The sequence below is a fragment of the Corvus moneduloides genome, chromosome 6 (genome assembly GCF_009650955.1).
Source record: "Corvus moneduloides isolate bCorMon1 chromosome 6, bCorMon1.pri, whole genome shotgun sequence".
Lineage (NCBI taxonomy): Eukaryota > Metazoa > Chordata > Aves > Passeriformes > Corvidae > Corvus > Corvus moneduloides.
Genome location: NC_045481.1, coordinates 39,153,367 through 39,170,153, shown reverse-complemented (window position 1 = coordinate 39,170,153; position 16,787 = coordinate 39,153,367). Strand labels below are relative to the sequence as shown.

At 41.1% G+C, this 16,787-nt stretch overlaps 1 protein-coding gene across 4 annotated transcripts in view; it reads left to right on the top strand.

The window, feature by feature from the left end:
* AMBRA1 (autophagy and beclin 1 regulator 1) overlaps positions 1 to 16,787 on the top strand; it is a 130,395-nt gene that overhangs the window by 89,281 nt on the left and 24,327 nt on the right. For all 4 annotated transcript variants that reach the window (XM_032111733.1, XM_032111730.1, XM_032111732.1 and 1 more), the window contains one exon: positions 12,076 to 12,215. In XM_032111733.1, coding sequence (XP_031967624.1) covers positions 12,076 to 12,215 — 140 coding nt within the window. The remainder of the gene's footprint in view (positions 1 to 12,075; positions 12,216 to 16,787) is intronic.

Sequence of the window (16,787 nt, the reverse complement as noted above, 5' to 3'; positions counted from 1 at the left end):
TTTACCATATCATAAGTAAAGACAGAGAAGTCCTATTAGCAAAAATCACATGTCTTCCTCTCATCTGTCCTTTACATTTGCTCTAAACTCCAGTTGCTATGGCTTCTAGCCCTTACTTTTGGAGACATTTTTCTGTAGCCAGCTAAATCAGCAAGCTCCCTGTCTAAATGTTTCATTTATATTTCTTCATCTCCATGTCTTCAAATGCTTGTACCCCTGCTCTTAGTCACAATTCAGTGAAGTAATGTTTTGTATTCCTTAATCTTCTCTTGTAATTGAATCTTCCAGCTTTCTTTTTTTTTTCTCTTTTGAATTCTCTCAAAAAAACCTCTTCTTTTTTTTTTTTTTATTTTTTTCCCCCTCCTTCTGGGATATGTTTAAATGTACGTAATGTGATAAGCACAGTTTTACCAGAAGCCCACAGAGGGTAGTTTTTTTCTATTGGACAATGGCCTTTACTTACGCAGTCAGAAACCATCAAGGGAGGGTCAGGTTTTGGGAGGGGGGAGGGGGTTGCTGTTTTGGTGCATTGAAAATTTTGTGCAATTTTTTCCCACTCTTCCTTTTCAGACTTGCTCCACATCACTGCACTTCTGTCTTTCTCATCTGCTGTAATTCTGGATTTTTTTTTCTCCAGATGGATTGCATGTATTCTAAAGGTTGCTTTTTTCGTGTTTCTTGCACATGTATTTATAGCTTCCAAAAACCTTTCCCCCACGTTTTAAAATCCATCCAGTCTAGCAGGATTTGCTAACTATTTTGCTGTTTTCCCCCTCCCCACATCATGTTTAAAGATGTTAAAAATGTCTTATTTCTGACTGCTTTGGACTTGGAGCTTTATGCATGCATGACAGGGTCACAGCTAGATCAGTTTGAATTAATTTGGTTAAAGAACCTTCCTGTTGAGTGGTGTTGAATATTGTTTCAACATTTTGGTGTGCTGCTGGTTGTCTTTGTGCAGTCCATAGGACCAAGCTTGAAAAGCATACAGCTGTTAATTTCGTTAATAATATCTCCTCCATCTAGTTGTAAATATCAGTGCATCCACCACAGGTATTTCTTCTGCTTTGAGTTTCACAGTAAGACTGCTTCATAAGTTTTGTAATACTTTTCAAGACATGTAAAATGAAAATAGAGTTTTAAGTAGGAAACATTATCATTTTCTTAGCGCACTATCTTTACAGTGGCTGACATATTCATATTCAGTTGTGTAAAAATCTGTTTATAGCTTGGCCAGCATGCAGTACAAAAAGGTTTAGGAAACCTGGTGAACCTGTATTCTTTAATATCTAATTTAATATGCACCTTAGAATCGGAAAGCATTTTTGTTGCCTCTCTGCCAACAGCTTGTAACACAAAGCACTTGTTACTCAAACTCTTAATTAAAAATGAGTCAGAGCCACGTTTGAAGCAATATTTTGTGGGTATTTTAATTATACACTACTCCAAAACTCCCAGAAGAAATACTACATTACATTTCTTGAGAATTCTTATAAGTTGTTTGACAGTTCTTTCTGCCTTCCTTCCTGCCTGCCTTCCTTCTTGCCTTCCTTCCTTCCTGCCTTCCTGCCTTCCTGCCTCCCTCATGGCTTTGGATTTGCAGTCAATGAACTAGAAGAGTAGGGCTTGGCAACATGGCCTCTAAGCCACTGCTGACGAGTGAAATACAGTGATTATTTCTGATTCAAATAACCCTTCTTCCACATCCTTAACTAGCAGTCAGTGGAATGCAGGTTTCTATTGCTTGGAGGGTTTCTTCCATCTTGCTGTTAAAACAGAGATTTTGAAGATGCAATTAATTAATTTTGTTACATGAAACTTTAATACATTTAATTGTACTAGAAATCCACTGGCCATTGATGAAATTTTCTGAGAACTGCAGCACTTCTGGATTTTACTAAGGGGCACCTTGGTTATACAAGTGTGCGTTGTCTGTGTACATCTTACTCCTAATATTTCAGAGAGATTGGGTAGAGTTCACAACAGGTCAGGGCTGTCGTGATTTGACAGTTACAAATTGTGTTCAGAAATAAAGTCATGAATTGTCATCAAATGTGGTAGTTGTGAGCTAGAGGTTCATGCTTTTTCTGTTCACTTCCTTCAGATTGGCCTGATTAGCATTTCACATGGAAACCTGGCTCTGCTAAAGGACAATTTTTAAACTTCAGTCTGAAAAACAAAAGCTCTCTAGTAGTGTTGACTTTTAACAGGAGTGGTATGCATGAACTTCAAGTGTTTGTTGCTTGTGTTCTTGTGGGATTTTTTTGCAAATCTCTGTATTTTATCTGTAGCTGGAGAGTACAGGGAAGGAATTGCTTTTAGCAGATCTCTAGCTTGGGGGTGGTACAGATAGCAGTGATGCTGGGAATTGTCTGCAATTTGAGTTTCAGAGAGAGAAAGCTTGGAGACAGGACTCCAAATGTGGAGTAAGGATAGGTTATATAGCCTATTTTGAAAACATAGGTGGAATTAATCTCTAAATAAAGAGTGTCTGTTTTCAAGTGTTCAGTCTGGGGTGATTTCTGAATTCCATGTTCTTTCAAGCATATATGGAGGTTAAAAGACTTCGAAGAACATGAAATTAGAACCTTGTTTGGAGCTGAAGATCCTTAGAAACATGGAAGACTAAGGATCATATTGCCCTGGAACTGATAGCAGTGGGTACTAGTGAGAAAGACAGCCAGAAGGTAGTTTTATTTCTGGCATTCACAAATGCTGATGTCCTTGCAATGTTTAATGTTTTTCATTTTACCCAGAGGAAGATAACTTGGAAATATCAGCAAAACATGATTACTGGAATCCAAATTAAAATAAAACCTTGAAGGTAGCTTTTAAGTTTAGGATGCAAAAAGTGAAGTAGGTGATAGAAAAATTTGATTGGCATGAAGCTGAAGAACGAATCGTACAATTTGTGGGGATAAAGTGACTTAACCAAGCCCCATCTCAAATGCTGCACTGTGCTTTGAATGTGGAAAAAATGCAGGCTGTGGAGATCCAGAATTAGTTCTTGACAAGACTGCTGCTATTTGGGAAACATTCCAATTAAGCGGTCGGTCAATAGCCTGGATGGAACAGAGTATGTGTACATTTCCATTGTAAACAGATGGAGAATTCCAAATACCACAGGAAGAAGGGCCTGAAACAGAAAGACTTGCGCAGTTTTAGCACAAAGCTAAGCTTTTTTTGTTTTAGCATATTAACTCTCAATGAGGACAATGCACAGAATTTTTGAAAAGATGGCACAGTTTTACTGAGTGCTATTGCATTCTGAGCTTCATGCAAGTGTCAGTAGAATGTATCCAGTGCGGTCTGCAAAGGTCGCTCACTGACTCTCTTGGTGAGCTATGTGTGCTCCTGTAGCCATAAGCGACCAGGCTTTAAGCTTGAAAGCAAATACCCTGCACATTTGCTTCACTGAGGCACAAGTTAGTTTTGTCAGAATCCATGGGAATGTGAAAGAAAATTGGGTAGGAGAGTATGTGGAGATGTCTTACTGCAACACATCACCTTCAGTGGGAGAGTTCATATGAACTAACATACTTCTGAGAAAAAGAATAGTTTGCAAGAAAGTACCAACTTCTTGCTGTGTTGTTGAAGAAGAATGTGTTGGTATGGTCCCTTGGGTCTTCTTTTAAGAAAGATTTGACATCTTCAGGTCAACAGGGTGATCTTCTGTTGACTCCAAGTAGAACTGCAAATAAAAATTTCTTTGGGCAATAATTGGATATATTCATTCTTGGCAGAAGTCAAGCTGCATAGAATGTTTTTTAGACTTTCAAAAGGCCAAGCAAAGTCACAGACTGCAGGCACTTGTTGATACTAGGAGAGGACATGGGAGCACGACCCTTTTTTGACTGAAATGAGAAATCCTTCCTTTAGCAGAGAAGACCATAATTGTCTGGTTGAGACCAAATATTTTATATATTCTGTATGTTGGCAGATTCTGTCAGGTATCTTTAGGAAAACAGATCATATCCAAAACACGTTGATAAACACTGCTTATGTAGCATGCTGTAAGAAAGAGCTGTATTCAGCATCACTGGAAAATGCAGCACTACCTTGGGGGTGCAGATGGCACACAGACTTGCACAGTTGTGCACATTTGAGTATGGATGCAGAAATATGCAGGAATAGTATGTTGTAAGAGTTAGTTATGTTGCTGTCTTGACCAATTCAGCTGTGTCTGCCTGAAGCCTGCTAAGGCAGAACTTAGAGGAAACTGTAAAAACTCATTAGAACCCTTCATAAAATACTGTGTTAATATCTCATGTGATGGTTAAACACAGAGCAATGTCTGTTTTAGCAAAGTGGTGTGAAGAAAAGGCAAATAACATCTCTTCAGGATGTTTTTACTTCATGGGATGTGAAACTGAGAGCCAAGACATTTTGTTTGGTATTTGGAGAGCAGAGCTCTTGCAGTTCAGATAAGGCCTTGAGCCTGTATACCCCACAGTAGCTACTGTTAGCTTCAGTGCAGTTTGGTACATAGTTTTAACTAGATTTAAGAAATTATGGCAAACATGGTTCCACATCTGAGATTATTTATGTGCAGTCATCTTGCCCAAGTCATTTAGGGGGAGGGGAGCCAAAGTGAATTATTACCAATTTGTATTGAACTGGGTATGGTCTGAGAAGAAAATGCTGTTTGCAATTTCATAAAAACTTTTTTCAGTACTTCTTCCTATCATCTTCCTTGAATTAAATTTGAACCAGCTCTTTCCTCCAGTATTTATTCCTTCAGACATGTAGGCAGCTGGATGACAGCCTCTTTTCACCTAGATGAGGATGCATGTAGCTCTGTCATCAACATATTGTTGACATTTGATCTTGTATGCCATTCTACTGAGGCTCAGCAGATGGAATGGCAGCTGTGCACAAATCCTTTGCTCTTGTCATTGGATTTTTAACACACTGTAGATGTTGCTGTTACAGTCTCAGCATGACATTTAATGAGGAATTCACAGGTAGTGGTTTTGGTTTGCATTCTGAGTGAAGGGCAAAGAAGGAAAAGTTTGTCATTCCTTTTGCCAGAGAAGTGACCGTATCTTTATTGGATTGATCCAGCATTGAGAGCTGTTGGTGATTTTTGCAGGAGAGAGTAGCAGTGGGGCACAGTCTTGTTGGCACAGTTTAGTTCGCTTCTGCATCTGCACTGAACATACATACACGTGTCTATCTTCTGTCACTCCAATCCCTTTGGCATTCCCGTTTCTCTCCTTTCATCTTTTCCAACCATGTGCATGTGCAAATGAAAGGATAATTGTTTTGTTTAACAGTTTCTTGCTTACTCAGCCCTAGGTTTCAGATCCAGGTTTGGACCAGTCCCCTAAGGGGGTTTTTGGAGCTATTACCTTGGTTTTGCAGCCTTTGGAAGACAGGTAGTAAAATAATGAGCCACTTCACTGCAAGTGTGTTATTTTACTGAGTGAGAGCTTTGTTACCTAAGATGATCCATTTCTTCATAAGACCTTGTTCCCACTAGTTATATTTAAATGTAGTAGTTGCATGGCAGGCTTGTGAAATAAAGTACCAGCTGATAATGCAAAGAACTCATCTAAAGAAAGAAGGGATTAGGTGTGCTTTAATGAGACTTCTCTGAATTCGAAATACCAGCAATAAATTGTGATCAAGTAGGATCAGAAAGAACCAACAATCTTTTACATTTGCAGAAAGTTTCTCATTCCATCCAACAGGAATTTCTGGTGCTGACCTGTTTTTGGAATTGGATCAACTATCCACAGTTAAGGTTTCAGTTGTTGCTGAAAATTGAGTTCTCATTTAATTCACTGTGGCTCAGAAAGCAAAGCTAGGATTTTCTGCATGGACAACAGGTGCAGGAAAAAGTCAGAAAGAGGTTTGTTGTATTGGTAAAGACTGAAGAAAAATTTTATATATAATCCTATTGCATCTGAGGAAGATAAATGGAGTTGAAAGAAATTTTATTTGTGCTGAGCATTGGACGATAAAATCCATTTGAGAATAAGACTGACAAATCCAAAAAGATAAGTGCATTATTTGTCACTTCTTCCATTTTAACAGAGAAGATCTATTGGAAAGATGTGTATATTGTTAGCAAGAATCAGCTGTGGGGGAGGGGTTGAGCAGCACACACCAACCTGCCTAATAAAGGAGAGACTGGGAGCAAAAAAAGCAAGTCTTTTCCCCTGTCTCATTGTGGAAAATGTGTGCCTTTTTCTTTGTATCTGCATATAGGCACAGAGACTCTTTCCAAACAAAGGGGAGACTTGCTATGTTTCAAAATGCTGATATACATTGTCTTATGAACAAATGTATTGAGCAATCAGTCAGTTATCCCAAGGAGTGTTTGTTTTGCTTTGCTTTGCTCTGCTTTAGACAAGCTAGACTTGAATTTTGCTGTAGAGGGCTCTGGGGTTTGTGGCAGTGCAAGTCTTAAGCCTGAATTTCATCATCTTTTGTGAAATTCTTTAATAGAAGGCAAAGTAAAGAATGTAATCTAAGCAGAAATATAGTGTTATTTGTTAAGGAGATCAGGTCAGAATGTCTTTTTTTTATTATACTTCTGGGCCTTCGAAAAACACAAACTAATTGACTGCATAATACAAGTCAGTGATGCGGGTGGCTTACTGGCAAAGGACATGTGGTGTATTTAGGGGAGTGGTAGATGCTTTATAGAAACTTACCTGATACCTTCATGTCAGAGCTGAACTAGTTAACATGTTGACGTTATAAAAATGTCAGGTAAGGTACTTCAGTGGCAGCACAGTATTGGGAGGAGACAAAAAAATGAAAAAGATAATTAATTGATTTAAATGCTCTCTTGACAAGGTTCTTGCAATCAAAAAAAATGAAGTCAAACTTGCTCTGCTTATGCCTTCATGCTGTCACTGCACCTTATCTGCTGCTCTGGCAAATACTATTGGAGTTCATAGTTTTATGCATTTGTTTTAATGCTCTTTGAGTAGTTTCAGACTGTATGTAGGCCTTGCTTGGAGATGTATTTCAGTGAACTTAATACAGTGTTGTGGATTGGCTGTGATTTTAGGACTGCACCTGTGACATATGTCACACAGCTTAGATTGCTAAAGTATGAAGTACCTATGCTGGCCAGAGTCTCTGGTATAGCTGCAGTTGTATTGACAAAGCTGTGCAGCCTCTACAATCACTGTGATAGTATAACCCCTACCCATATGAAGAGCACTTTGTTTACCAATACAAATTTTGCATCTGTGTAGGTGTATGCTACAGTTGTTGGCTGCACAGTTATACTCATCCAGCAGAGATAAATGATCCTTTCTGAAGCTCTTCCTCTGCAACCCAGGTCAGAGTAGCTGCGAAACTGTGTATTTTACCAGTCCGCAAAGAGGTTTCTATAGTGTTTAACACATCAGATATTTCTTTCCTTGTGTGTTCTCATTGTCTGTCAGCCTTTGGTGACAGTGTTAATTCAGTTGAAAATTAATAATTATGTTTTAGGCTGGTGGTTTATAAGCCCTCCTTATCTGCTTCAGGGATAGCATAATCTCCCCATGTAAAGGAGACAACAGCTGCACTCCCTCCCCAAGTGGTGTTTATCAAGGTTGATCTAATAGCCAGCTTGCTGCTTAGGCTAAGCAAAGGTAATGGCTTGAAATTTGTTGGCATCTTGAAAGCAGATGCATCTAGTCGAGAGCAGAAGTGTCTCTATTGAATTAAAAGAGATAAAAAGCAAGAGTTCCTGCTGAGTTTTCCTACCTGCTTGTGCCAAAACTTTTCTCTAGCTTCAAAACATGTTTGTTCTTTCTTGAGTGCCAGAGAGAAGAAAGATCTTGCTCTGCCAAACAAGTAGTGTTCAGCACTCCCCTGCTTTCCATTGCTCTCCTTAGAGGTGGGAAGGCCTTGAGCAAAGAGGCGGCTGTGCAGCTGATGCGATGCCTCCACTTTGGCCAGGCGCGGTGCCGCTTGGATCAGGCGAGTGGTGCAGCACCGTCGCCAACTGGCAGCAGTAGCACAGACTTGGGGCAGCCTGCTGCTGCTTTGATGACTGACAGGATCCTGGCGATTGCTCTGTCCAGCTTTTTAGTGTTGCCACATCCCAGAAATGGGAGGGGGGGGGAAGGTGGAATTTGATGTTATTAAAAAGCAGCAGCTTCCCTGGGATAGAGTGGGAGGGGAAGACAAAAGGACTAGCTCGATAACGAGGACGTAGCAGAGACTTTTAGCAAAAAGTTTTCTTACCCCTCCAGGGCAGGTATAAATTAACTGTCTAGCTCTGTGTTTATGTGTTGTGCCCTGGGCCTGTCAGCTTGACATTGAGGAAGAGATCATTGGGAAAGATTCCTTGAGGCTGTTGATTGTCATGCAGCCTCTCCTGGCACTCTGCCATAAGTAGACACCTAAGCTGGTGGCTGTGACAGGTGTACCAGTACTGATGTGACAGCAGTGACAAGTTGGAGAGGAAGCAGCAGCAGTGGGCTTGAGGTGGCCTTTGCACTCCAAATGTGGCTTGTTTGCTGAATAATTTGAGGGCCTGTATTTTTCTTTTCTTCATGCCTTATAGCCCTGCTTTCTTTGAGCCATCTTTTCCTGTGGCTGTGAAGTGTTGAAAGGAGCTTTACAGAGTTCAGTGCATGATGTACATGCCCACTCCTGTTGAGTGAGGATGGAAAAGGCACACCAAAGAGATAGGTAGTTGCTTCTAGTACAGTTTTTGGAAATAGAAAAGTGCAGACATAAATTGCTCAACCAACTCTTTCCCCACACTTCATGATTACAGGAATGTAGAATGGAAGCAACCGACTTGTTTCTTTAGTGAATATTGCTTTCCCTTGGTACGAGTTGCCTTCTGTGTGGAAGTTTAGGTACCTAGACAGTTTTGGTTTTTCTAGAGGAGGACTTTTTACCTTCCTGACATCCCCTGAACTCAAGGAGAGATGGATTTCTTGAAATGACAGAAGACTGCTGGAATCTCCAGCAAAGTGTGGAGAGATACCAAAGACAGGGTTTTCTACAAATGTAAGCACAGGTCGAGCAACTGTTTTGTGTAATTCAGCCTGGGTTATGGGGCCCTAAAGTGAAGGAGTAGGACCTGTCATATGTACTGAAATAATATTTATATGTCATCGTTTTTGCAAGAAGAGAACAGCTTGCTATACATATGTTACCTGTTCAGGCTTAAGCTTCTATAGGTATGTTCTGAAGCACACACTCCTCAGACTTCACAGTGTTTGTATTTAGAGAAACATACCATTCAGAACTATTTCAGAACAGCATCTGGAAATAAAGGCAGCTGCCAACTTTGTAAAATGCTGAATTGCCATGTCTGGTTGTGTGTCTGTGTATTATTGAACTGGCAGCATAGTGATGCTAAGAGCAAGTTTGACATTGGTTATGGTGAAGAGCATGGAAGCTTTCTGTGACTGCTGATGGTCATTATGGGCTGATAAAGTGTGGTGCAATGTGATATCTCCTAACCAGAACTGCCACACTACTAAAAATAAGCTCTCTGGAAACTCTGATAGGGTATGGTGAGCATCTTAAAGATCACTTTAAGTGATCATTAGTGCACTTTTACAGCACTGTTTCTAAAGTGATTCCTGAATCCTTGGCTGTCAACATGGCTGTTACACATGGCCTGCACTAAATCTGTGAACCAGCCCTAATGAAAAGAAACTGTTGAATTATCAACTTTATGCGTTTGTATTGTTAATTTTAAGAGTTTGAGGGCTGACAGCAGTCACTTGACCTAGAAACTGGAGAGTTGTGTTTATGTAGGATTTCTGTAGTAACCTGAGTATTTTTCCTAGAAGTTCAGAATTACAAAACATAAACAATCCATTGGCAAAGAGGTATGGTCAGTCTGTGGTATGTTGTCAGGCTGGCTACTTTGGTTGAAATATCTCAGTAACTTTTTATAAGATTTAGCAATGGAAACAAGAAGACTAAAAAAAATCCAAAAGGAATTAGCGGTGATCTTTGACAAATAATGCTTCCTGGCAGAGTTGTGACCTTCTTTGAAGAGGAGGACCTGCTGATGTTGAAGGAACTTGAATTTTTTTTTCCACTATGTATAGAGTAGGGGGTCTTGCTAATGGATGCAATTGCAACAGACAGTCTGTATGACTGCATCAGATTGATTAGCTGGGTCCTGGTTACTGCTGCGAGTGGTGATTATGCCAGTACAGCTGCTTTCTCTTTTTATATACTAATTACCACACGCACAGATGTCATCACCCTTAACACTGCATGGAGTTGTCCCATTAGCGTGGGAGTGGGAAGCAGCAGGGGAGGGGAGCTCTTCAGCATGACAAGCTGTTTAGAATTGAATGGAGTGGAGTGGAATGATGAAGCAACTATTCTGATGCAGAATTTTAAAGCTGTCTTGTCTTTGAGATTCAGCCCTCAGCCAGCACTTCCAGGTTGTCAAAAGCAGACTCATGTCCTGGGAGGAGCATTTTCCATGGGGTACTGTTTACTGCAAAGCAGTAAAGCTCACCTGTAGCCAGCAAGTCTCCCGCCTTGGCGTGGCTAGTTACAGAGCGTGTGGGACAACAGCTGTGCAAGCTGACTTGCCAACTGGGCAGAGCTTGCTGCTAGCCCAGGAAGGTGGTGGCTTCTTGAGATGTGACATAGCCATTCTCAGGAGAAGAGAAACTGTTTTGTTTCTGACTTGCCAAGGAAGGATATGATGGAAGACCCTTGCAGTCTTGAGAGATTCATAATGCTTATTTTATGAATTTATGCTCCTGGTTCTGGCAGACCCCTCCCTTTCCCCTCCCTCCTCCTCCTCTACATCCAATCTTCCCATCTCAGAGTGCATCCTAATCTCCATGGTAACAAGTGTTACCATCGTACATCTGATTCCCCCACCCTTCTGTTTCTCCCCTTGCCCTTCCCTCCCCGCTGTCCCAGCAAGCAAGGCAGGGCAGGGGAATGAGACAGACATGACAGAGATGGGTAAGACCTAGCTAAACCCCTAAAGACCTGTTCCTACTGTCCAAACACTGAGCTTCTCTGAATACACTAACTGCTGAGAGACAAGGCAAAGAGTGGCCAGCTTCTGCCATACAGAGAAAGCCGTTTTTCTTGTCTAGTGTGGCCTCCTCAGAGGAGCAGTTAAATTTGTTACTGGTGATGGGAAATAATGCAGCTATGTTGTTTTGCTCTGACTTACTTTGATTGCATATAGGATGGTCAGGGTACTAGCTATTGGAGGGCACGTAGATAAGTAATCCCTGCCTCGGGCTTCTCAAGTTAAATTGTCAAACAGACAAGATAGGCAGTGGGCAACAGAGCTATGGAGAAAAACAGCGCCAGTTTATTATGATAGCTGATGAGTCCCATCCTAATGGCTTCTAATTATTTGCTTCAGGTCACCTCAGCAGTGCAGTTGTGGTTGATCTGCATTCCCCTGAACATTTATCCTGTTGTTCCAGCATATCATCATTCCCTTCCCTGCTTACTGGTTTACCACCATCCCCTCTTCATTGAAGTCTGAAGGAAAGGTCTTGTGATGGTTGGATGCTTGCCCACCAGAAAATCTGATTAAAACCTCTCTTTCACCTTGGATTTATCCTATTGAAAAATCCATATTCAAAGTCTATATTACTTGCAGTGATGACAGGTCTAAATACTAGCTAAATTTCTGCAGAAATTCTCTTAATGATTTGGTCTTGTAAATGCAGTCTTCAGTCCTACCCGTCCGAAGTCCTGATACTTTAGTGGCCCAGTATGCTGAAGCATCTTTGTCCATGTCTATTCTTGGTAGCCAAACTGACTCATTACTGCTTTTTCTATTTCCCTTGCCTTTGTTTTTATGATTTCCATGTGTCATATTTTTGGGCTAAATGAATTGTTGTCAGTATACCCAGTTCTGGTTGCTGGATGCTCCACAGCTGTGTGCCAGTCAGCCTATTAAACATTATGGGGCACATGTGTGTGCATTTCTAGCAGCTGCTTACTCTCACTGCTGATTTAGTGGTTTCTTGCAACATCCTGTAAAGTGACATGTCTCTATGGTCATCTGTGCTGCTGCAGGGAAATTACACATTTGTTTGAGCCGCCTTGGCTCTCCTGCCTTGTATTGTCCTGTCAAGTAATCTCCTGTTACTGTTCCAGAGAGTTTTCAACGTTCTGTACCCAATGCCTGCCGACCAGAGAAGACACGTCAGCATAAACTCTGCTCGCTGGCTGCCTGAGCCAGGCCTGGGATTGGCATATGGCACCAACAAAGGGGACCTGGTGATTTGCCGACCAGAGTAAGTGCTTGCTTTATATGGAGATACTACATAGAGAGATGACTGCTTTGGCCATTCTGTTCTCAGGGTAGTGGGGATAACATGGCTTTTCTTGTGCTCAAGGGATCCAAAAGTCCCAATTCCTAATACGTCTTTTGGACTGCCACAGTGTTTACCTGAGTCTCTTAAAATCAGTGTTTGTTTTGCTGATGGTAAACTTCAGTGACTGAAGTACATCTCATTAACTCATGTTATTTCCCGTGTCTTACTGGGATTTCTGGACCCTTTATTTCTTATATGACTAGTGCAGTGTCTTTCAGCCTCTCTGGATTTATAGACTTCTAAAGGTTTACAGTGACAGGAAATTTGGGTTAGTAATATGTTCGCTTTTCTCAGCTTTCAAGGACCTCTTGAAGTCCACCAACCAGGTTGAAAGCTGCTGACCTAGAATTATCAAATACTTGTTAAAATATTAGAGCAAGAGATTCTATGAACTGCAAAGATTTTTGTCATGATTATGAGCCAGGCAGTGAATTATTTTGGTGTCCTCACTTAAAGCCCAGTGGTGTGACATGTACATTGCAGTTCTCTTTAATTTGTATAGAGCTATGAAAGGTGTAACTGTCCCTTTGTAAGCTTGCAATTCAACACAAGCTAATTTAGATGTGGTCTGACACAGATGATGACAGTGAAACATACTGCTTTCCATGTCCTTGGGGAGTGTCTGTGTCATACTTTGTTGAGACCCTTCTCTCCATTGTGTTGTCCAAGTGTTGTTTTGGAACCATATTTCTTTTATGCTGCAGGAACACTTGAGGGGTTTCTCTGCTTAGGTTATTTCCTGGTACTGAACTACCTTGGTATTCTTTTGGGTTGTGTTTCACATGTTGAAGTTCCTTGGAACTTAAAAGCTCGCAGCTAGAAACTTGCAGCTCTGCTGGTGATGGTACCTCATGCCTGTGGACTCCATCTGTTGTGCCATGACATCAGGCATGTGGTGCTTGAGGAGAGTCATATTGTCAGTTTAGAGCCACTAGTTTAAATCAGAATAAATATATACAATTGTAACAGTGACTAATTCAGCATAGCATTGTGGTGAAATCTGTGGTTGGAATTCAGATTGGACCAGTTCTGGTAGTACAGAATGCCAGTGCTTTTCAAACAGCCTCTTGTTCTTTTGAACATAATCTTTCATCAAGGCCTTGTTTATACATCAAGTTCTACAAGATACTGTTACGGAATAAGCTATAATCACTCTCTTTCAGGACAAGTGGCTTTCTTTAAGAACGGTTGCTGTATTTTCTAAGCAGAAGAATTATTCAAGAATAATGGCTCTCTTCTTGAACTCGAGAGTTATTCTAAGTTACTTTCAGTATAGGAAAATGATGAAGATCTAGTCTGCTGATTATGGTTCATGAGATGAACTTGGATGAGAACCCAGGGAAATGAAGTCTCCCTAAGGGTGGATTCTTTGATTGAATGCTGCAGAGTCAAGCTTGATCTGGCTGTCCTGGCTTCACACACTCCACATTACATTTCCACTTCAGTGCTTGCAGGACCCCAAAGCTGAGTGGCGTGTCTCTTCTTGGCACCTCACTAATTATAGACTCAATATGAATGCTTCCATGGTATGTTATGGAAGCACAATCAGCTCTTCTGCAACATCTGTGTAAAACCTTCTTAGCTCACTATGTAAATTATGCACAGTTCCAACAAAAGTAGATGTTTTTTATGTGAACATGAAACAAGGTGGCTGTATAGGTGGGAGATTTATTGGGGGGTTGACAAAAATGCTTCAGCAGGTTTCCTGGTGGTGTATTGGAGTGATTGATGCTTCTGGTGATAATTGTAAACATCACATGGACTGGTGGGTTCTTTCTGGAACAGGACACCTGATGTGTTCTGTTCTCAACTGCACCATTTTATAGACCAACAACAGTCAAGAGTGACTTGTAAACCCCAGCACAAAGGTGTAGATACTCAATGAGCTGTATAATTTGCATTGAGGCGCTAACAGCAGAACATGAATGTGAGTGAGGCTCTATCAGAGCAGAAGTGGCTTGCAGCTGTGGTGTCTGTCCTAGATCTACTTGACAGATCCTTAGAGAAAGGAAAAATCCTGACATGTGGATGGCATCTCAGTAGCTCTTGACTTAATAAACTTGGTTTGAGATTGGTATGTGTATTGACTTTAACTTGAGAAGTGAGGGAGAAAAATGGAAAATATTTGTGTGGTTTCCATACACAATAATACCGTGGAAGATGAATACTAGATACAGGATTCAGCAATTGATAGAGTACTATATGGAGGATAGCCTAGCAAACAGCAGGGATCAAGAAAACACTGTACTGCTGAAATCCCCTCACTGTTTTAATTTGGCAAAGAAAACTGTGGTCAGTAGCAAACAACAGAGATTATTATAATTCCCTGGGTCTTAATTCCCATATACAATGGAGGCATTTGAAACCAAGTGCTACAGGAATCACATAAACAGATTGAAATAGCAGCTGTTCCTCAAGTAGAGGATTTAAATGAGTAGATTGGAAGTACAAGCTGACAAAAAAAAAAAAAAAAAGGCATAACTTGAAACTCCATAAACCCGTGATGGGACGCTATGCAAATAGTCCTTCCAGCATTCAAAAGAAACACTAGTTAAAAATGGAAATGGCAAGGTCAGATTATGTTGGCAGTCCATAACTGTAATCTCAGTACACAAATTTATAGGGTATGTTTGGAAGGTAAGTAAAGTTAAAACCATGGAAAGTGGATCAAATGCATTGTGATTTAAGTGGAGTACTGTAGGTTGTATACCTGTCCTTGAGAATTTAATGCTCTAGGTCTAACATGTCTGTGTTTTAGTAAAGCAGTTTCTGTTATTGGAACTACAATAATCTAGTTAATTTGTGAAGAATTAGGATTAGAACAAGATCAGGAAAAGAGCAGGTGAAGTCCTGGGTAAGGGAAAGAATACAACATTTTTGAATCTGGACTCTGTCACAAAAGAGGTCATTGGACTTCTTTAAAAAAACAGTTCTGGAATTGGTTGATTAATACTATTCACACTAATGGCTTGTAAGGGTGCACTGAGTAAATTTGCCAAGGATGTGACATTAGCTTTGTCATTGCAGAGAAAAATCAAAGGATTGCACAGGAATTGGATTGCTGTGAAAGTGACTGGAGCTATAGAAATGAGAACTTAACGGTACAAAGTGCACTTAATGACTAATTACACTGAGTTCAGTAGATAAAATGATGGAGGAGGAGAAAGACCTGAGGTTTTGGTTGATTGTAGGTGATTAAGCCATCAATACATGAGGCTGTAAGAAAAATTTAGTTCTAGGATGAGATAAAGACACTTAACAGCAGAGATGGCAAAATATTAATATCAGTGTAGAAGAAGCTAGATATATAAGCTAGAATAGTTTAAATTTTGCCTTTTAACTGGCATGGTAACTTGGAGCACTTGATAGAGGGGTCAAGGGAACATTTTATCTAAGAAAACGTGCAGCGTGGGATCTTTATAAGGACTAAAAAGGAAAGATAAGGAGGGGGTTATAAAGCCTTCCATAAATATCCAAGAAGAGAGAACTATTTAAATGTATTATCACAGAATGGTTAAGGTTGAAAGGGACCATTGGAAGTCTTCTAGTCCAACCTCTGGTCAAGCAGCATCCCTTAGAGCACCTAACTGAGGTTAGTTACCAGATGGCTTTTTAATATCTCCAGGGAAAGAGACTGTGAAATCTCTCTGAGCAACCTGTTCCAGTGCTCAGTCACCTGCTCAATAAAGAAGTCCTTCCTCATGTTTTGGTGGAACTTTGTGTTCCAGTTTCTGTGCATTGCTTCTTGGCTTTTTGCCCAGCATTGTCAAGAAGAGCCTGGCTCCATCCTCTTGACACCCTCTCTTCAATCCCCTAGTCATCAGTGTAGCCCTCGTCCCAGGAGCTCCATGTCTCTTTTGTCCTGAGAAGCTCAGTCTGGGACACAGTGCTCCCGATGTGGCCTCACCAGGGCTGGGTAGAGGGGCAGGGTCACCTCCCTTGATCTGTCCAAAGAGCTTTCAAAGCTCTTCCTAGTGCACCCCAGGATACCATTGGCCTTCTTGGCCACAAGGGCATTGCTGGCTCAGGGACAGCTTGTTGTCCACCAGGACCCCCATGTGCTTCTCCACAGAGCTTCTTTCCAGCAGATCAGCCTCCAGGTGTGTGCTGGTGCATGGGGTTTTTCTTTCCCAGGTTCAGGATCTTCACATGCCCTTGTTGAGTTTCAGTCAGTTCTTCTCTGCCCATCTCTTGTTCCTGTCAAGGTCCTCCTGACCGGCAGCCCAGCACTCAGGAATATCAGCTGTCCCAGCTTTGAGTCATCAGTGAGCTTGCTGAGGAGGCATCTGCCCCTTCATCCACATCATTGATGAACAAGTTAAACAGTACCAGGCCTAGTATTAACCCTTAGGGGATACCACTAGTTACAGGCTTCCAACTGGACCCCATGCCACTGATCATGACCCTCTAAGACCTGTCATTCAGCCCCCTCAAAACACCTCTCCATCTTCTCATCCAGCCTGCATGTCCCAAGTTTGCCTATGAGGATAT